The sequence below is a fragment of the Sphaeramia orbicularis genome, unplaced genomic scaffold (genome assembly GCF_902148855.1).
Source record: "Sphaeramia orbicularis unplaced genomic scaffold, fSphaOr1.1, whole genome shotgun sequence".
NCBI classification, from domain to species: domain Eukaryota; kingdom Metazoa; phylum Chordata; class Actinopteri; order Kurtiformes; family Apogonidae; genus Sphaeramia; species Sphaeramia orbicularis.
The window spans coordinates 200,338-222,386 of record NW_021941612.1 but is presented as its reverse complement, the minus strand read 5'-3'; the positions used below and the strand labels follow the sequence as shown (position 1 = coordinate 222,386).

At 45.3% G+C, this 22,049-nt stretch overlaps 1 protein-coding gene across 1 annotated transcript in view; it reads left to right on the top strand.

Moving 5' to 3' along the window:
* Window positions 1-218: 218 nt before the first annotated feature.
* LOC115416471 (sodium channel protein type 4 subunit alpha B-like) overlaps window positions 219-22,049 on the top strand; it is a 60,126-nt gene continuing 38,295 nt past the window's right edge. The window contains 13 exon segments of the mRNA XM_030130246.1: window positions 219-350; window positions 1,811-1,859; window positions 1,862-1,947; window positions 2,360-2,478; window positions 8,778-8,869; window positions 9,353-9,479; window positions 11,067-11,158; window positions 13,808-13,882; window positions 13,885-13,966; window positions 13,968-14,035; window positions 14,038-14,058; window positions 17,042-17,105; window positions 17,191-17,335. Coding sequence (XP_029986106.1) covers window positions 219-350; window positions 1,811-1,859; window positions 1,862-1,947; window positions 2,360-2,478; window positions 8,778-8,869; window positions 9,353-9,479; window positions 11,067-11,158; window positions 13,808-13,882; window positions 13,885-13,966; window positions 13,968-14,035; window positions 14,038-14,058; window positions 17,042-17,105; window positions 17,191-17,335 — 1,152 coding nt within the window.

Genomic DNA, 22,049 nt, shown 5'->3' with positions numbered 1-22,049 from the left:
TGATGGTTTAGTGAACACACCTGTTTAACCTTAACTTTACTTATCCTAACTCTAACTATACCTAACCTAACCTAACCCTAACTATACTTAACGGAACCTCACCTAAGCAAGGCATCCTCCACCTGGTCTGACCATGTGAAAATGGAAATGTGAATATCAGTGTGTGATTGGCGTCTGTCTCTGCCAACAGCAGGAGGGCCTTCGGACAGAATGCTAACATGGCGCCTCTGCTGCCCCCTGTTGGTGCAGAGGTCTTCAGACCATTCACTGCAGCTTCGCTGGAGGAGATTGAACGACGACACCAAGAAGAGGAGAAACAGCAACAGAGGAGGAAGGAAAAGAACATAGAGGTACACCCTGTTCCTAACCCTGTTCCTAATCCTAACCCTGTTCCTAACCCTAACCCTCATCTGTCAATAATCAATCCAAAGTAACTCAAGCTCCTCTTTTCAACATCACAAAGATGAGATGAATTTTTACCTCCTCAAAGAAGGTGATGTTTTTGCCAGTATTGCTTTTTATGTCTGTCTGTCTGTCTTTTTGTCTGTCTGTCTGTCTGATTGTCTGTGTATCTGTCTGTCTGCTGTCTGTCTGTTTGTCTGTCTGTGTATCTGTCTGTTTGTCTGTCTGTTTGTCTGTCTGTGTATCTGTCTGTATCTGTTTGTCTGTCTGTGTATCTGTCTGTTTGTCTGTCTATCTGTCTGTTTGTCTGTCTGTTTGTCTGTCTGTGTATCTGTCTGTTTGTCTGTCTGTTTGTCTGTCTGTGTATCTGTCTGTTTGTCTGTCTGTTTGTCTGTCTGTGTGTCTGTCTGTCTGTTTGTCTGTCTGTTTGTCTGTCTGTGTATCTGTCTGTTTGTCTGTCTGTTTGTCTGTCTGTGTATCTGTCTGTCTGTGTATCTCTGTCTGTCTGTTTGTCTGTCTGTGTATCTGTCTGTCTGTCTGTGTATCTGTCTGTTTGTCTGTCTATCTGTGTTTGTCTGTCTGTTTGTCTGTCTGTGTATCTGTCTGTCTGTCTGTTTGTCTGTCTGTGTATCTGTCTGTTTGTCTGTCTGTGTATCTGTCTGTTTGTCTGTCTGTGTATCTGTCTGTTTGTCTGTCTGTTTGTCTGTCTGTGTTCTGTCGTCTGTGTATCTGTCTGTCTGTCTGTTTGTCTGTCTGTGTATCTGTCTGTTTGTCTGTCTGTTGTCTGTCTGTGTATCTGTCTGTCTGTGTATCTGTCTGTTTGTCTGTCTGTTTGTCTGTCTGTGTATCTGTCTGTTTGTCTGTCTGTTTGTCTGTGTATCTGTCTGTCTGTCTGTCTGTCTGTCTGTCTGTTTGTCTGTCTGTGTATCTGTCTGTCTGTCTGTCTGTTTGTCTGTCTGTGTATCTGTCTGTTTGTCTGTCTGTTTGTCTGTGTATCTGTCTGTCTGTCTGTCTGTCTGTCTGTTTGTCTGTCTGTGTATCTGTCTGTTTGTCTGTCTGTTTGTCTGTCTGTGTATCTGTCTGTCTGTCTGTGTATCTGTCTGTTTGTCTGTCTGTTTGTCTGTCTGTGTATCTGTCTGTCTGTGTATCTGTCTGTCTGTCTGTCTGTGTATCTGTCTGTCTGTTCGTCTGTCTGTCTGTTTGTCAGGATAACTCATAAAGTTATGGATGGATTTGATATAAATTTTCAGTATATGTTGATTCTGACACAAAGAAACAAATGACAGTTTTGGTGGTGATGGGGAGGGGGGGGGGGCACTGATCTGTCTTGGCAGAGGTCTGCGCTGTACGAGTGCTTTTCTAGTTTTAAAAGGTTTTTGCTCTCTGATTGGCTGTCTCTGATTGACAGCTGGCAGAGGAGGATCTTCCAAAACCAGCTAGTGACTTGGAGGCTGGTAACCCCTCCCATTTATCTATGGGGACCCCCCACCTGAGCTCCTCAACACCCCATTGGAGGAGCTGGATCCCTTCTACCAATCACAGAAGGTCTCTTTGTTTACTGATCAATATCTGACCAATGACTTTGATCATTTAGTGATACTGAGGCTCATGGGTATTGTAGTGTTTGGAAAACATTATTTTCCTGGAGTTGAAGTGGAAGTTAGCATCAAGTTTATGATCAGAGCTGTGTCAGGTTTAACTGGATAAGATTTAACTGGGTTTAGTCCAGGTTTAGTCCCAGATTAATTCTGGTTTTACCAGAGTTCTAATGAGTCAGTTTTAACTGTTCAGTCTGGGTTTAGTCCCAGTTTAGTTCTGGTTTTACTGGGGCATAAGCAGTTCCTTCTCAGATCTTGGAGGTGTGTTTGATAACAGCTGTGTTCAACTCCTGTTGCTGTAACCCTTGACCTCTGCCCTCTGACCTGTGACCTCTGCCCTGTGACCTCTGACCCTGCAGACATTCATCGTCCTGGGTAAAGGAAACGTCCTGTACCGGTTCAACGCAGAACCAGCCTGTTTCCTGCTCAGTCCATTCAGCCCACTGCGAACATTTGCCATCAGGATCCTCATCCACTCATATCCTTTATGTCACATGACACAGCACTGCTCTCTGATTGATCCAATCTGTTTGTTGATTACTGACCACGTGTTTTATAACTATTTAATGTCTGAGGTGGAATGTCAGTACTTTACAGCACTTACTGGACACCAACCAGGGTAAATCCAAAATAGGAATGTGAAGAAAGCCAAGAGTTTGATTTCTGCAAAATGTGTGTTTTTTTCCTCTGAGAATAGAATGGAAGGGGTTTGGTTTTTTTTTTTTAAGTAATTCAAACTAAAAATGCATGAAATATGTTGTTTTTCTGTGACGGCCACACCTGCGGTACAGTCTAATGAAGTTTGAGGACCATGGATAAGGGCTAATCACACCAACATGGGACAGAATTTATGGCCAACGGACAACTCAGACTGAAAACACACAAAAAACTGAATCCATTAAGATATTGTTGAACATGTACAGTTGCGGCTGCAGACGTTCGTCCGTACGAGTGATGAGCGGGTCAGTGGTTAGGGTTAGTGATGAGCGGGTCAGTGGTTAGGGTTAGTGATGAGCGGGTCAGTGGTTAGGGTTAGTAATGAGCAGGTCAGTGGTTAGGGTTAGGGTCAGTGGTTAGGGTTAGTGAGCGGGTCAGTGATTAGGGTTAGGGTTAGTGATGACGGGGTCAGTGGTTAGGGTGTGATGAGCAGGTCAGTGGTTAGGGTTAGGGTTAGTGATGAGCGGGTCAGTGGTTAGGGTTAGTGATGAGCGGGTCAGTGGTTAGGGTTAGTAATGAGCAGGTCAGTGGTTAGGGTTAGGGTCAGTAGGGTTAGTGATGAGCGGGTCAGTGATTAGGGTTAGGGTTAGTGATAGCGGGTCAGTGGTTAGGGTTAGTGATGAGCAGGTCAGTGGTTAGGGTTAGGGTTAGTGATGAGCGGGTCAGTGGTTAGGGTTAGTGATGAGCAGGTCAGTGGTCAGTGGTTAGGGTTAGTGATGAGCGGGTCAGTGGTTAGGGTTAGTGATGAGCGGGTCAGTGGTTAGGGTTAGTGATGAGCAGGTCAGTGGTTAGGGTTAGTAATGAGCAGGTCAGTGGTTAGGGTTAGTGATGAGCGGGTCAGTGGTTAGGGTTAGTGATGAGCGGGTCAGTGGTTAGGGTTAGTGATGAGCGGGTCAGTGGTTAGGGTTAGTGATGAGCGGGTCAGTGGTTAGGGTTAGTGATGAGCAGGTCAGTGGTTAGGGTTAGGGTCAGTGGTTAGGGTTAGTGATGAGCGGGTCAGTGGTTAGGGTTAGTGATGAGCGGGTCAGTGGTTAGGGTTAGTGATGAGCGGGTCAGTGGTTAGGGTTAGTGATGAGCAGGTCAGTGGTTAGGGTTAGGGTCAGTGGTTAGGGTTAGTGATGAGCGGGTCAGTGATTAGGGTTAGGGTTAGTGATGAGCGGGTCAGTGGTTAGGGTTAGTGATGAGCGGGTCAGTGGTTAGGGTTAGTGATGAGCAGGTCAGTGGTTAGGGTTAGGGTTAGTGATGAGCGGGTCAGTGGTTAGGGTTAGTGATGAGCGGGTCAGTGGTTAGGGTTAGTGATGAGCGGGTCAGTGGTTAGTGATGAGCGGGTCAGTGGTTAGAGTGATGAGCGGGTCAGTGGTTAGGGTTAGTGATGAGCAGTCATGGTTAGGGTTAGTAATGAGCAGGTCAGTGGTTAGGGTTAGTGATGAGCGGGTCAGTGATTAGGGTTAGTGATGAGCGGGTCAGTGGTTAGGGTTAGTGATGAGCGGGTCAGTGGTTAGGGTTAGTGATGAGCAGGTCAGTGGTTAGGGTTAGGGTTAGTGATGAGCAGGTCAGTGGTTAGGGTTAGTGATGAGCAGGTCAGTGGTTAGGGTTAGTGATGAGCAGGTCAGTGGTTAGGGTTAGTGATGAGCAGGTCAGTGGTTAGGGTTAGGGTTAGTGATGAGCAGGTCAGTGGTTAGGGTTAGTGATGAGCAGGTCAGTGGTTAGGGTTAGTGATGAGCGGGTCAGTGGCTAGGGTTCGTGATGAGCGGGGTCAGTGGCTAGGGTTAGTGATGAGCAGGTCAGTGGTGAGCGGTTAGGGTTAGTGATGAGCGGGTCAGTGGTTAGGGTTAGTGATGAGCAGGTCAGTGGTTAGGGTTAGTAATGAGCGGGTCAGTGATTAGGGTTAGGGTTAGTGATGAGCGGGTCAGTGGTTAGGGTTAGTGATGAGCGGTCAGTGGTTAGGGTTAGTGATGAGCGGGTCAGTGGCTAGGGTTAGTGATGAGCAGGACAGTGGTTAGGGTTAGTGATGAGCAGGTCAGTGGTTAGGGTTAGTGATGAGCGGGTCAGTGGCTAGGGTTAGTGATGACGGGTCAGTGGCTAGGGTTAGTGATGAGCAGGACAGTGGTTAGGGTAGTGATGAGCAGGTCAGTGGTTAGGGTTAGTGATGAGCGGGTCAGTGGCTAGGGTTAGTGATGAGCAGGTCAGTGGTTAGGGTTAGTGATGAGCAGGTCAGTGGTTAGGGTTAGTAATGAGCGGGTCAGTGATTAGGGTTAGGGTTAGTGATGAGCGGGTCAGTGGTTAGGGTTAGTGATGAGCGGGTCAGTGGCTAGGGTTAGTGAGAGCAGGTCAGTGGTTAGGGTTAGGGTTAGTGATGAGCGGGTCAGTGGCTAGGGTTAGTGATGAGCAGGTCAGTGGTTAGGGTTAGGGTTATGATGAGCGGGTCAGTGGTTAGGGTTAGTGATGAGCAGGTCAGTGGTTAGGGTTATGATGAGCGGGTCAGTGGTTAGGGTTAGTGATGAGCAGGTCAGTGGTTAGGGTTAGTGATGAGCAGGTCAGTGGTTAGGGTTAGGGTTAGTGATGAGCGGGTCAGTGGTTAGGGTTAGTGATGAGCAGGTCAGTGGTTAGGGTTAGTAATGAGCGGGTCAGTGATTAGGGTTAGGGTTAGTGATGAGCGGGTCAGTGGTTAGGGTTAGTGATGAGCGTCCTAACCCTAACCCTTAAACTGTGGGTCGGGTGGGGGTGGGTCAAAAAAATGTCACTTTCAGACAGTGAGAGAGAGAGAGAGAGACTGATATACAGAGAATAGCACCAACCGAATAGGGCCTGCAGTCCTCTCGTTCCATATCCAACCAGCTAGCAAGCAATAATAGCGTGTGAAATCTGGGAGGGCCAGCCCACCAATTTCTTTATGTTTACTGTCTGGGTTCTTACAACGCACTGGCATTAGTTTACTTTTCCCCCAATTGATCTTATATCCTGAGAAAGAACTGAATGATTCGATTGTCTCTAACAGTGCAGGCATGGAAATCTGTGGTCTCGTTATATACAATAAAATATCATCTGCGTACAGTGATATTTTGTTTGACGTGTATTCAGTATCGTAACCATGAATATCTCTGTTTGCACGCACCATTTCTGCCAGTGGTTCTAATGCAATTGCAAACAACAATGGGCTGAGAGCACACCCCTGCCTCATGCCCCTGTACAGGTTGAATGCCTTTGACAGTGTCTGGTTGGTTAGGATTTTTGCACTGGGGTTTGAATAAGTAATTGAACGCAAAGATCTTAAACTTTTTCTATGTACACAAAAGGCCTATTTCTCTCAAATATGTTCATAAATTTGTCTAAATCTGTGTTAGTGAGCACTTCTCCTTTGTCCTTTGCTGAGATAATCCATCCACCTCACAGGTGTGGCAGATCCAGATGCTGATTAGACAGCAGGATTATTGCACAGGTGTAACTTAGGCTGGCCACAATAAAAGGCCACTCTAAATGTGCAGTTTTACTGTATTGGGTGGTCCAGGGGGGTCAGAAAACCAGTCAGTATTTGGTGTGACCACCATTTTCCTCGCACAGTCTTCTTCATGAATTCTCTGAAACAGCTTTGGAGATGGCTTATGGTAGAGAAATGAACATTCAATTCACAGGCAAAAGCTCTGGTGGAGATTCCTGAAGTCAGCATGACTACTGCATATTCCCTCAAAACTTGTGACATCTGTGGTATTGTGCTGTGTGATAAAAGTGCACATTTTAGAGTGGCCTTTTATTGTGGCCAGCCTAAGGCACCCTGTGCAAAAATCCTGCTGTCTAATCAGCATCTTGATCTGCCACACCTGTGAGGTGGATGGATTATCTCAGCAAAGAAGAAGTGTTCACTAACACAAATTTAGACAGATTTGTGAACAATATTTGAGAGAAATAAACCTTGTGTGTACACAGAAAAAGTTTTAGATCATGGAGTTCAGCTCATGACAAATGGGAGCAAAAACAAAAGTGGTGCATTTATATTTTTGTTCAGTGTATATCCAACAGAAGTATGGAGTAGAAACCAGAGGGGGGAGTTGATCCCCCCATCCCCCCGACAAATTCCACCTGTGTGTGTGTGTGTGTGAGTGTGTATCTTTTTCGGCCCACCTGGACGGTGTCTCCTTCAGACTCGGTCCTCTACCACAGGTCTGGATTAGGGTTAGGGTTAGGTCCTCTACCACAGGTCTGGGAGCCTGAGGGTTCAGTTCTGGTTCTTCTCTGTTCCTTGGACTGTTCTTTTTGGACTCAGATCTCTGATGTTGTTCCTGGTATCTGCTGGTCCCATCCCCTCAGCTTGGGGGTCACTGCCCTAGTGCCCCCCCCCCCCCCCCCCCCATCACTTCTGGGACCACTGTTACCTTCACATCATCTACCATCTGATGCGTATACATCAAGGAGATGCCCCCCCCCCCCCCCCCCGCTGTTCTGCATAGGCCTAAACCCCCTCAACCAGATCATCTCTAAGAATGGCCTTGGGTAGCAGTTCTGAAGTGGACCAACCATCAGCCACCTTCTCTACATGGATGACATCCAGCTGTATGCCAAGAATGAGCGGGACATGGACTCCTTGATCCACCTCAGTGGGATCTACAGCAGAGACATGGGGACGTCACTGGACCCGATAAATGTGGGTGGATGGTATCTAGAAGAGGACAGGTGATCACAGCTGAAGGGGTGGAGCTACCTGAAGGGAACATTACAGATGTGCAGGGCAGGTACAGATACCTGCAGATCCAACAGGTCAATGGTACTGATGAGGAGGCAGCTCAGAGGTCAGTGGTCACAGCCAAATACCTCCAGAGGGTAAGGCAGGTCCTGAACAGTCAGCTGATCCAGGACATGAACCCCTGTACCCTACCAGTGATCAGAGACCCAGACTGGAATAAGATCCTGGAGATCCACTGGAAGAGATACGAGCCACTGATATCAAGACAAGAAAGCTCCTTACCATGGAGGGAGGGGGACTAGTAAGAGTCAGAACTACTGTCCAGGAGGAAATGACAAACCTCCAGGAATCTGTCCAGAAAATGGACCCAATGACCAACTGAGAAGTGAATGCCTCAGACAACAAAAGCCCAGTAAGGACGAGGAGCCCCAGGGACTATCATGGAAGGACATGCCCCTGCATGGAAGGACATGCCCCTGCATGGCATGGACCACCGACAGATCGAGGAAGTGGCTGATATCGAGAACAAATACCAGTGGATGAAAAAAGCTGGACTGAAAGACAGCACAGATGGACTAAAGATGGACCAGAACAGGCCCTGAACACCAGAGCAATAGAGGCCGGGGTCTACCACAGCAGACTAAACCCCAGGTGTAGGTCTACCACACCTGACTAGACTCCAGGTGTAATCTGAGTACAGAAGCCCCTTAGACAGTGCAGTCCATCACAGCAGGTCTCAGATGGTCCAGGTAAGACGTACATGGAACACCATAACCAGGTAGAGGACATGGTGGACAGGACCATCTGTACCCAGCCTGGACTGGAGGACCCAGGGTCCAGATGGGAGACACCCCCAAAGGTGATTGAGAACAAACAGGTCCAGATCCTGTGGGACTTCCAGATCCAGACTGAACGGATGGTGATGTCTAGTCAGCCTGACATAGTGGAGAGGAGAACCATCAGCAAAAAGAGGTTGAGATAGATGGAGCAGCAAAGGAAGAAAGAAAGAAGGACAAGAAGAAGAAAACCAAGAACTGAAAGAACAGAAGAAAAGAAAGACCAAGAACTGAGAGAGATAGAGAAAATATGGGGTGTGAAGGCAACAGTGGTACCAGTAGTGATGTGTGTGTGTGGGGGGGGCAGATACCAAGAACCACATCAGAGATCTGAGTCCAACAGAGAACAGTCCAAGGAACAGAGAAGAACCAGAACTGAACCTCAGGCTCCCAGACCTGTGGTAGAGGACCTAACCCTAACCCAGACCTGTGGTACAGGACCTAACCCTAACCAGTAGAGTGTTCCGTCTCTTCCAGAATGTAAACTGTGCTCAATGCATTGAATGTAGTTTGAATTCTTGGATGTTTTCTTCTTAACCACCACACATTCTTCAGTTTCTTCATCATGGTGACCATCCTGACAAACTGTGTCTTCATGACCATGAGTGATCCTCCACCCTGGAGTAAAACAGTCGAGTGAGTTCAGCCCAACATTTATGTTCACCTGTGTTCATACAGCACACATCAAATCCACTTCTGGAGGTTTAGGGTTAGGGTTTTGATAGGTTTGGGGTCAGGGTTAGGGTTTACTGGTTTTGGGTTAGGGGTTTATGTTGAGAGTGCAGCATCTTCCAGTTTTCAGTCAAACCATATTAGTTTTTCTTCTGCTCTAGATTTGTTGATGAAGTTTTACTGACAGGGAGTTGGTCCTGTTGGTTTGTGTCTGATATTTGTGCCAAATTATGTTATTTTATTAATCATATTTAATATTTTGATGGAATAATATAATGATAATATTATGATTTATTTGACTGGTTTGTATCAAATCTGTCTTGTGAACCCCTCCCACCTCCGAACCACTCCCACCTCTGAACTCCTCCCACCTCTGCGCTGCGCTTTGGTGTTTGTACGTTCTTGAGTGTTCTGCTTCTTCCTTGAATGTGTTGTGTTTTCTTGGACAGATATGTTCACTGGCATCTACACGTTTGAAGCCACGGTCAAAGTCCTGTCCAGAGGCTTCTGTCTGGGAGACTTCACTTTCCTCAGAGACCCATGGAACTGGCTGGACTTCATGGTCATCAGCATGGCGTAATACACAAACACATCAGGATTATATTCATATTATCCATATTATCCATATTATTAATATTATTAATATTATTAATATTGGCACTGAGCGGATGGAACCATTACCATTTCAAACCATTATGAACAGCTGCTGCACTACAGACAGTGTTGAACAGTAGATGCATCTGAGTGTATGACTGACTGAACGGACCCACTGTACAGGCTTTAACACCGTCTCAGAGTTAGACCTGACTCTGTGACCTCTATTTTAACACCGTGTCAGAGTTAGACCTGACTCTGTGACCTCTATTTTAACACTGTGTCAGAGTTAGACCTGACTCTGTGGCCTTTATTTTAACACCGTCTAAGAGTTAGGCCTGACTCTGTGGCCTTTGTTTTAACACCGTCTAAGAGTTTGACCTGACTCTGTGGCCTTTGTTTTAACACCGTCAAAGAGTTAGACCTGACTCTGTGGCCTTTGTTATTTTAACACCATCTCAGAGTTAGACCTGACTCAGTGGCCTTTGTTATTTTAACACCATCTCAGAGTAAGACCTGACTCTGTGACCTCTATTTTAACACCGTCACAGAGTTAGACCTGACTCTGTGGCCTTTATTTTAACCCATCTCAGAGTTAGACCTGACTCTGTGACCTCTATTTTAACACCGTCTCAGAGTTAGACCTGACTCTGTGGCCTTTATTTTAACACCGTCTCAGAGTTAGACCTAACTCTGTGGCCTTTGTTTTAACACCATCTCAGAGTTAGACCTGACTCAGTGGCCTTTATTTTAACACCGTTTCAGAGTTAGACCTGCTCTGTGGCCTTTGTTTTAACACCATCTCAGAGTTAGACCTGTCTCTGTGGCCTTTATTTAACACCGTTTCAGAGTTAGACCTGACTCTGTGGCGTTTGTTTTAACACCGTCTCATAGTTAGACCTGACTGTGTGGCCTTTATTTTAACACCGTCTCAGAGTTAGACCTAACTCTGTGGCCTTTGTTTTAACACCATCTCAGAGTTAGACCTGACTCAGTGACCTTTATTTTAACACCGTTTCAGATTAGACCTGACTCTGTGGCCTTTGTTTTAACACCATCTCAGAGTTAGACCTGTCTCTGTGGCCTTTATTTTAACACCGTCTCAGAGTTAGACCTGACTGTGTGGCCTTTATTTTAACACCGTTTCAGAGTTAGACCTGACTCTGTGGCGTTTGTTTTAACACCGTCTCATAGTTAGACCTGACTGTGTGGCCTTTATTTAACACCATTTCAGAGTTAGACCTGACTGTGTGGCCTTTATTTAACACCGTTTCAGAGTTAGACCTGACTGTGGCGTTTTGTTTTAACACCGTCTCTAGTTAGACCTGACTGTGTGGCCTTTATTTTAACACCGTTTCAGAGTTAGACCTGACTCTGTGGCGTTTGTTTTAACACCGTCTCATAGTTAGACCTGACTGTGTGGCCTTTATTTTAACAAAGTTTCAGAGTTAGACCTGACTCTGTGGCGTTTGTTTTAACACCGTCTCATAGTTAGACCTGACTCTATGGCCTTTGTTTGTGGTTTGGTGTTCTTCTGGAGAACTGATGCTGATGTCATGTCTGTTTCAGATATCTGACAGAGTTTGTAGATTTAGGGAATGTTTCTGCTTTGAGGACGTTCCGAGTTCTTCGAGCCCTGAAGACCATCACAGTTATCCCTGGTCAGTGTTGAATCAGGTCCTGGACTGAACTCTACTGAACTCTACTAAACTCTACTAACTCTAGTGAACTCTACTGAATTCTACTACACTCTACTACTAACTCTACTGGACTCTACTGAACTCTCCTAAACTCTACTGAACTCTCCTAAACTCTATTACACTCTACTGAACCTACTGGACTCTACTGAACTCTACTGGACTCTACTGAACTCTACGGAGCTCTACTAAACTCTACTAAACTCTACTGAACTCTACTGAACTCCACTACACTCTACTAAACTCTTTTAAACTCTACTGAACTCTACTGAACACTACTGAACTCTATTAAACTCTACTGAACTCTCCTAAACTCTACTGAACTCTACTAAACTCTACTAAACTCTGTTAAACTCTACTGAACTCTACTGAACTCTACTAAACTCTATGAACTCTACTGAACTCTATTAAACTCTACTGAACTCTACTGAACTCCACTACACTCTACTAAACTCTTTTAAACTCTACTGAACTCTACTGAACTCTATTTATTTCTACTGAACTTTACTGAACTCTATTAAACTCTACTAAACTCTACCGAACTCTACTAAACTCTACTGAACTCTATTAAACTCTCCTAAACTCTACTGAACTCTACTAAACTCTATTACACTCTACTGAACTCTACTGGACTCTACTGAACTCTACGGAGCTCTACTAAACTCTACTAAACTCTACTGAACTCCACTACACTCTACTAAACTCTTTTAAACTCTACTGAACTCTATTGAACTCTACTGAACTCTATTAAACTCTACTGAACTCTCCTAAACTCTGCTGAACTCTACTACACTCTACCAAACTCTACTGGACTCTACTGAACTCTACTAAACTCTACTAAAGTCTGTTAAACTCTACTGAACTCTATTAACTCTACTAAACTCTACTGAACTCCACTACACTCTACTAAACTCTTTTAAACTCTACTGAACTCTACTGAACTCTATTGAACTCGACTGAACTCTACTGAACTCTATTTATTTCTACTGAACTTTACTGAACTCTATTAACTCTACTAAACTCTACCGAACTCTGCTAAACTCTACTGAACTCTATTAAACTCTACTGAACTCCACTACACTCTCTAACTCTTTTAAACTCTACTGAACTTTACTGAACTCTATTAAACTCTACTAAACTCTGCCGAACTCTACTAAACTCTACTGAACTCTATTAACTCTACTGAACTCTAGTAACTCTACTGACTCTGTTAAACTGTACTGGACTCTACTGAACTCTACGGAGCTCTACTAAACTCTACTGAACTCCACTACACTCTACTAAACTTTTAAACTCTACTGAACACTATTGAACTCTACTGAACTCTATTAAACTCTACTGAACTCTCCTAAACTCTGCTGAACTCTACTACACTCTACCAAACTCTACTGAACTCTACTAAACTCTACTAACTCTGTTAAACTCTACTGAACTCTACTAAACTCTATTGAACTCTACTGAACTCTACTGAACTCTACTGAACTCGACTGAACTCTACTGAACTCTATTTATTTACTGAACTTTACTGAACTCTATTAAACTCTACTAAACTCTGCCGAACTCTACTAAACTCTACTGAACTCTAGTAAACTCTACTGAACTCTGTTAAACTCTACTGGACTCTACTGAACTCTACGGAGCTCTACTGAACTCTACTGAACTCCTACACTCTACTAAACTCTTTTAAACTCTACTGAACTCTATTGAACTCTACTGAACTCTATTAAACTCTACTGAACTCTCCTAAACTCTGCTGAACTCTACTACACTCTACCAAACTCTACTGGACTCTACTGAACTCTACTAAACTCTACTAAACTCTACTGAACTCTACTGAACTCTACTAAACTCTATTGAACTCTACTGAACTCTACTAACTCTACTGAACTCTACTGAACTCCACTACACTCTACTAACTCTTTTAAACTCTACTGAACTCTATTGAACTCTACTGAATCTACTGAACTCTTTTATTTCTACTGAACTTTACTGAACTCTATTAACTCTACTAAACTCTACCAACTTACTGAACTCCACTACACTCTACTAAACTCTTTAAACTCTACTGAACTTACTGAACTCTATTAAACTCTACTGAACTCTAGTAAACTCTACTAAACTCTACTGAACCTATAACTCTACTGAAGTCTATTAAACTCTGCTGAACTCTACTGAAACTCTATTAAACTCTACTAACTCTACTGAACTCTAGAAACTCTACTGAACTCTATTAAACTCTACTGAACTCTAGTAAACTCTACTAAACTCTACTGAACTCTAGTAAACTCTAATAACTCTACTGAACTCTATTAAACTCTACTGAACTCTAGTAACTCTACTAAACTCTACTGAACTCTATTAACTCTACTGAAGTAAACTCTACTAACTCTACTGAACTCTAGTAAACTCTACTAAACTCTACTGAACTCTATTAAACTCTACTGAACTCTATAAACTCTACTGAACTCTACTGAACAGTATATTCGTTTTCCAGCCTTTCCTCTGTGAAAGACCAGTGGGTGGGATTCTTTTTTTTTTTTCTTCAGTGAGTGGGATTCATTTTCCTTCTTTTGACTCATTCCTTTTTAAAGTTCATCTTCACCCGTTCCTCAGGTTTGAAGACCATCGTCGGAGCTCTAATCCAGTCGGTGAAGAAACTGGGTGATGTCATGATCCTGACGGTGTTTTGCCTAGCGTCTTCGCACTGATTGGATTGCAGCTCTTCATGGGAAATTTGAGGCAAAAGTGTGTCCTGCTGCCATCATGGCTGCAAAACATGGACATCCGATGGTAACGCCAGCAGCAGTTTCCATGGCAACCACTCATGGAACGGCTTTGACTATCAAAGCACATCAATAACCCTGGTATGAACCAATGATCCATATTTATTATCCACTGTAAAACTCAGGTCAGGTTTTATCCAAATCAACAAAACATTTCTACAATAATGAAATAATAATCATGAATAATCATAATAATCATATGAATGAATAATGAATCGGGGCGACACGGTGGTGCAGTGGTTAGCACTCGTGCCTCACAGCAAGAAGGTCCTGGGTTCGATTCCAACACCAGTCGACGGGGGGTGGGACCTTTCTGTGTGGAGTTTGCATGTTCTCCCTGTGTCTGCGTGGGTTCTCTCCGGGTACTCCGCTCCTCCCACCATCCAAACACATGCACTAATAGGTTAATCTAAATTGCCCATAGGTGTGAATGTGAGAGTGATTGTTTGTCTCTATATGTTCAGCCCTGCGATGAAATGGCGACTTGTCCAGGGTACTACCCTGCCTTCGCCCCTATGTAGCTGGGATAGGCTCCAAGCGACCCCCATGACCCTAGTGAGGATCAAGCGGGTTCAGAAAATGAATGAATGAAATAATAATCAAAGCTTTTTTGCAGACAGTGCTATTCAAAGTCATTTCAACACTACCGTTTCAAACAGTAATATAACTGCAGTGGCTCCGACACTCAAACATCTGCTTCAGAGACTTCACAGGAACAAAGCCAAGTCTCTATGAGTGTTTTCACAAAAATGACAGCTTTGTCAGGTGATGTAAACTCCATCTTGTGACCCAGAGGCGAGCTGGATGCAGCAAGCCCCAACTTTATGTCCGGAATGTTCCTGAGCTGACGTAGGATGTCACTGAAGCCTGCACGGACTTTTACCGTCCGTGAGCTGAGATCCGGAAAAATGCATATATTTGAGTCCTTCACCTTGATGCGCTGCTGTGCTCTTGCCCATGGTAGGACAACAGCACAGTCTGTGTAATAGTGTAAACCTGCTATTATGGGATGAGAAGATTTGCTGGGTTTCGGTTAAAGCAGCAGGGATCGATGCACACGGTCCACATCTGCCTCTTTTTCTAAGCCAAAAACATCTGTAGGCAGAGTGGAAACTGTGGCCACGCTGACTGGACTGTGCTCCTTGGATAGTCATCCTGATGTTAGTGCTACAAGTCTCACCTCCAATCCTCACATTTAGTGTGAAGACACACCGACTGCCAATCATCACCAGAAAGGTAGCCCAACTAATCAGTCTGCTCTCGTCTCCCCGACATGGTCTAAAAAGTGTGAAGAACACACCAAATCAACTACTGAATTGAGCATACGTTCTGCTTTTGCATGAGACTTAAGACCGAAAAATGACAGAACATCTCTCTAGACCAAATCCCAAAACTCACTGCCATCAGTCATTGTTATCAACAGAGTGTTCAGTAGTCCAGAAGGGTTGGTGTTGTCAGCTCTAGTTCGCATAAACTGGTGGAAGAAGAAAGATGTCACAGGTGAAAAATGTGGAGAAATGGCACTATGCTAACAATGCTAACAATGCTAACAGTGTTGACTTGATGGAATGAATGCAGTCCATATTCAACACTGACTGTCACTCCTTCAGATCTGATCTGAGCAGTGAATGGACTGTTCTAGAAGACAGTAACAGTTGGCAGGACCTTGGCAGAGCTGGATTCACATGGACACTTCTGCTTCACTCATTCGCTAGTCCAGGCCTATCCCTCCACCAATCAGACTGGTCCGACAGAACGATGGGGAATGGACGATTACCATGTTGAATCAGCCAAAAAGACTGAAGACGACATTATTGACTGACATTGAACAGAACACACCAAACAGACTCATGTCACCGACCTCAGCAGACTGACCGACGACATCCGACCGCTGAAAATAGGGTTGGTGTGTCTGCACCTTAACCCAAACCCTAACCCTTACCCTGAAAATAGGGTTGCTGTGTCTCTAAGCAGTTAACCAGTGGGACTTGCAAAGCAACCTGCATCCAGGCCACCCCACAAACCCCCACATATATGCCCCCCAGACAGCTGACTGAAGCCAGCTAACACTAACCCTAACACTAACACTAACTGCTCCCAAAAACACCACAAAAACAACAAACTGACCCAACCTGAAAAGGATGGGTCTTACAGCCTCTGTTCTGCCAATCAAAAACGGACACTTACCTTTTGGATGGAACACAAAAACCCAGCACTGGATCACAAACTAATGCCAGTGGAAAACAAATGGTGTATCCGCTACAAAACAACGTCACACAAGAACCAAAGACCAAGTCAGCTGGAGCAACTGAGGTCATCACACACACCCACACCACACACACACACACACACACCCTAACCCTACCCAGAGGAGCCCAGGGCCTTTACCCCTAACCCTAACCCCAGGAGGCCCAGGGCCTTTAAACCCCTAACCCTAACCCCCAGAGGACCCCAGAGGCCTTTAAACCCCCTAACCCTAACCCCCGGAGGAGCCCAGGGGCCTTTAACCCCTAACCCTAACCCCCAGGAGGACCCCATAGGCCTTTAACCCCTAACCCTAACCCCCAGGAGGAGCCAATGTTAACCTTTACCCCTAACCTACCAGGAGACCCCCAGGCCTTTAACCCCTAACCCTAACCCCCAGGAGAACCCGGGGCCTTTAACCCTAACCCTAACCCAGGAGAACCAGGGGCCTTTACCCCTAACCCTAACCCCAGGAGGACCCAGGGCCTTAATACCCCTAACCCTAACCCAGGAGGAAGCCCAGGGGCCTTTAACCCTAACCCTAACCCCCAGATGCGCCCAGGGGCTTTAACCCCAACCTAACCCCCAGGAGAACCCCAGGGGGCCTTTACCCCTAACCCTAACCCAGGAGGAGCCCAGGGGGCCTTTAACCCCTAACCCTAACCCAGGAGAAGCCCAGGGGCCTTTAACCCCTAACCCTAACCCCCAGGAGGAGCCCAGGGGCCTTAACCCCTAACCCCTAACCCCTAACCCTAACCCTAACCCTAACCCAAGGGCCTTCACATTTACATGCAGATATCATTGGTTGTGTTTTTGACAGAGAACCACTACTTCCTGCCTGGTCACAGAGATCCTCTGTTGTGGTGGAACAGTTCTGATGCTGGGTACGTTAAGAAGAACAAGAGCAAGAACATCACGTAACCATCAATAACATCAACCACTGATTGAAAACCATGACGATGTGTTTAGGGTGTGTCCTGAAGGGTACACATGTCTGAAGGCCGGAGGAAACCCAAACTATGGATACACCAGCTACGACTCCTTCGGCTGGGCCTTCCTGGCCCTGTTCAGACTGATGACACAGGACTTCTGGGAAAACCTCTTCCACTGGTCAGTACTAACGGGTACCAGTACAGTACAACTTCTGTATTAACTGGTACCAATACAGTACCACCTCAGTACTACGTGATACCAGTACAGTACCACTTTGTATTAACTGGTACCAGTACAGTACCACCTCAATACAAACTGGTACCAGTAAAGTACTGCCTCAGTACTACATGATACCTGTACAATACCAGCTCAGTACTACATGATACCAGTAGAGTACCACCTTTGTATTGACGGGTACCAGTACAGTACCACCTCAGTACTACATGATACCAGTACACTACCACCTTTGTATTAACTGGTACCAGAACAGCACCACCTCAGTACTAACTGGTACCAGTACAGTACCGCCTCAGTACTACATGATACCTGTACAATACCAGCTCAGTACTACATGATACCAGTACAGCACCACCTTTGTATTAACTGGTACCAGTACAGTACCACCTCAGTACTACCTTGGTACCTGTACAGTACCACCTCAGTACTACCCGGTACCAGTACAGTACCATCTCAGTACTTCCTAGTACCTGTACAGTACCACCTTAGTACTACCCAGTACCGGTACAGTACCACCTCAGTACTACCTGGTACCTGTACAGTACCACCTCAGTACTACCCGGTACCGGTGCAGTAACCAACCTCAGTACTACCTGGTACCTGTACAGTATAACCTCAGTACTACCTGGTACGGTACAGTACCACCTCAGTACTACCTGGTACCTGTACAGTACCACCTCAGTACTACCCGGTACCAGTACAGTACCATCTCAGTACTTCCTAGTACCTGTACAGTACCACCTTAGTACTACCCAGTACGGTACAGTACCACCTCAAGTACTACCTGGTACCTGTACAGTACCACCATCAGTACTACCCGGTACCGGTGCAGTACCACCTCAGTATACCTGGTACCTGTACAGTACCACCTCAGTACTACCGATACTGGTACAGTACCACCTCAGTACTACCTAGTACTGGTACAGTACCATCTCAGTACTTCCTAGTACTGTACAGTACCACCTCAGTACTACCCGGTACCGTTACAGTACCACCTCAGTACTACCTGGTACCTGGTACTGGTACCACTGGTCCCAGTCATATGTTGTTTATTGTGCAGGTGTGTGTTACTGCAGTTCACTCTGTTGAATAATTCAGCTGTCAGTCATTGAATGAACTTAAACTGTTTTGATCATACAGTTGAATGTTTTTTTTTATGTTTTACACAAGCATTGTATGTTAACAATTTCTTCAATGTGATTTTTTCTGGTAGTTCAGCTGTAAATCCACTTTGTCTCTTTTCAGAACACAATGATTATCACCAGGGCCAGATTAACACTTCATTGTACCCTGGGCAACAATATTCAAGGGCCCCATCATCACAACCCCAGGATCCCTATAATCTGGCAAAATACAGAATAAGTTCCAGGAATATATGTAAACATACCCCATACTCCAATATCTAACTATTATCAATTGCATTTTGATGTACAAATGTGTAAATGCTCATAGAACTATAAGTGCACCACTATAGCCTCTTGTCAAGGCCACTCGCATATGATGATATGAAAACAAAACACATCATCATCATCAGTATAATCTAAAATTGATCCACTACATTAGAAAGAGAGGGAAGTGTCCTCCATTTTCACAAAAAATAAATAAGAAACCATTTCCAAAGTATCCAGTATTTATCTAAGAACACTTTTTGCCAACACAAATGTATTGAATCGTCAAGAAAAAGCCCACAGACAAAACACAAACATAGTCTGATAGAATCAGATATGAATTTTAAACAGAATCCCCTTGTCACCTCAGAATTCAACAAGAGAGTTAAAGTAAGTGCAATGTAAACATCTGGAAATCTGCTTTCTCTCAACAATAAACATATCTCAACATTTTCATGGAGCCACCACAAGGAAAAAATAAATATATGCAGTATAATCTGCTAAAATAAACATTTTGGTCCCAGTTTAACTTTTAAACAGAAAACACATCACAATTCAAGGCATGTCAAGGCAAGGGTTAAACATTTTAATACTAAATATACTAAATACTATAAACCAGTGGCGACTGCTCGTCTTTTAGACAGGGGAAGCTCACTGTCGGCTTACATAAAAAAAAAAAAAGTATTAAGAAAATGCTCAGTAACCTTATCGTACAAGTAGGCGTCTTTTTCAGGGACTGGACCAGTGTCCTCTCAATATCCAGCAGAGCTGGGCTGCTTAGATTGCCTTGGCTCATTGTGTTGTGGGTGTCAGACTTCAGCCTTTTTAAACTACAGATGTTCCTTTCACTCCGACCTAGCCGACAGTATGACTGATTTAACTATCTACAAAACAATAGTAAACTCGAACAAGAAATGATTAAATTATGGAACTGAAACAAGAAAACGCTGAAACTATGTTAAATTGAAACAAGTTAGTCCATGAGTGTGTTTTTATTTACAGTGCAAAAAATGAACGAGTAATTTCGTAGTACTTTCTCTCTTGATTTCACAGCAGAATGCGCGACGTTATTAAACTGAACTGTGCCAGTGAAGGAGTAGATTGAAAACAGCTGTCAATGTAAACGGATTCAGCCTTTCGACCAATCCTCCAATCAGCACGTGGGATTCTAGCGTCCAGCCCGTCCGAGCTCCGCCCCCAGCTCCATTCGCCCGCAGAAGACACCCGGCGTCCGGTGGCGGACAACATAGTGGCATTTAGTCCAATTACCGTCCAGTTTTGACGCAATGAAAAAAACTGTTCCATTCAGTCCCATTGAAGCCCAGAGACGGGACACAGTCTGTGGGACAAATGCACTGAGCAGAGATGGAGGAGAAAACACAGACACGGGAATGGAGGAGAAGGGAACAACATCGAGTCCGTTGGTTTGTGATAAAGCTGATTCTGAACGACTCGTCTTTGAGATGAACGTGTTGTAACGCATTTGTATTCAATAAAATGTCAACACAACCGAACATATTTAACCATTTAATTTTCATCATTTTAGGGGAAGCCGGTCTTGCAGTCTATGAGAAATCGCCACTGCTATAAACATCTGGAAAACCGTCAATTTCTCTCAAAGAAATACTTATCTGACCAATACAAAACTTCCCACTTAGCTGCTTCTTCATGTTTGCAATGTTTTGATTCGCGTTACGTCGCGTATTTCTTGACGCCTCACATCCCGCTCAGTGCACGCATGTTGATTTGCGTCACCGCTGATGCGCTTTTTGGACTGACCAATGAGGAGAGGGTCTCAGCTCACGGTCACAGACAGCAGGAGCAGGGTTTGTGTGCAGTGCAATGGCTCCGGGCAGCGGACAGTTTCACTTATAAGCAAAAGATAACCAGATATTTTCGTCATGCCCGAGCTACCCAGGGCCCTTCAGAGGTCGCGGGCCCTGGGCAATTGCCCAGTTGCCCATATGGTTAATCCGGGCTTGATTATCACGTACGTAAAGTTCATACAACCTGTGGAATGAGTCTGTTAGAATCAAGAGGAGGAATTCTACATTTTACAGTCCCATAGAATCAGGACTCTAGTGGACATTGTAGGAACTGCAGGTTTATAACGTTAGCTTCATTTTGCATTTGGCTGCCCCTGAAGTTTTCACACACCAACCAGAACCAGATCACACATCCTACTCCAGGTCAGGTAGGGTCAGGGTCAGGGTCAGGGTTAGGGTTAGGGTCAGGGGTAGGATTAGTTAGGGTTAGGGTCAGGGTTAGGGTTAGGGTCAGGGTCAGGGTTAGGGTTAGTTAAGGTCAGGGTCAGGGTCAGGGTTAGGGTTAGGGTCAGAGTCAGGGTTAGGGTCAGGGTTAGGGTCAGGTTTAGGGTTAGGGTCAGGGTTAGGGTCAGGGTCAGGGTTAGGGTAAGGGTTAGGGTCAGGGTCAGGGTAAGCGTCAGGGTTAGGGTCAGGTTAGGTTAGGGTTAGGGTCAGGGTTAGGGTCAGGTTTAGGGTTAGGATCAGGGTCAGGGTCAGGGTCAGGGTCAGGTTTAAGGTCAGGGTTAGGGTCAGGGTTAGGGTCAGGTTAAGGGTTAGGGTCAGGGTTAGGTTTAGTTAGGGTTAGGGTCAGGGTCAGGGTTTGGGTTAGTTAGGGTTAGGGTCAGGGTTAGGGTTAGTTAAGGTCAGGGTAAGGGTTTAGGGTAAGGGTTAGGGTCAGGGTCAGGATCAGGGTCAGGGTTAGGGTCAGGTTTAGGGTTAGGGTCAGGGTCAGGGTTAGGGTCAGGGTTAGGGTTAGGGTCAGGGTAGGGTCAGGTTTAGGGTTAGGGTTAGGGTCAGGGTTAGGGTCAGGTTTAGGGTTAGGGTCAGGGTTAGGGTCAGGTTTAGGGTTAGGGTCAGGGTCAGGGTTAGGGTCAGGTTTAGGGTTAGGGTCAGGGTCAGGGTTAGGGTCAGGGTCAGGGTTAGGGTCAGGGTTAGGGGTCAGGGTCAGGGTTAGGGTCAGGGTTAGGGTTAGTTAGGGTTAGGGTCAGGGTCAGGGTTAGGGTCAGGTTTAGGGGTAGGGTCAGGGTCAGGGTTAGGGTAGTTAGGGTTAGGGTCAGGGTCAGGGTTAGGGTTAGGGTTCAGGTTTAGGGTTATTGTCCGGGTCAGAGTTAGGGTCAGGGTTAGTCAGGGTCAGGGTCAGGGTTAGGGTCAGGGTCAGGGTCAGGGTTAGGGTTAGTTAGGTTCAGGGTTAGGGTCAGGATTAGGGTTAGTTAGGGTCAGGGTTAGGGTCAGGGTTAGTTAGGGT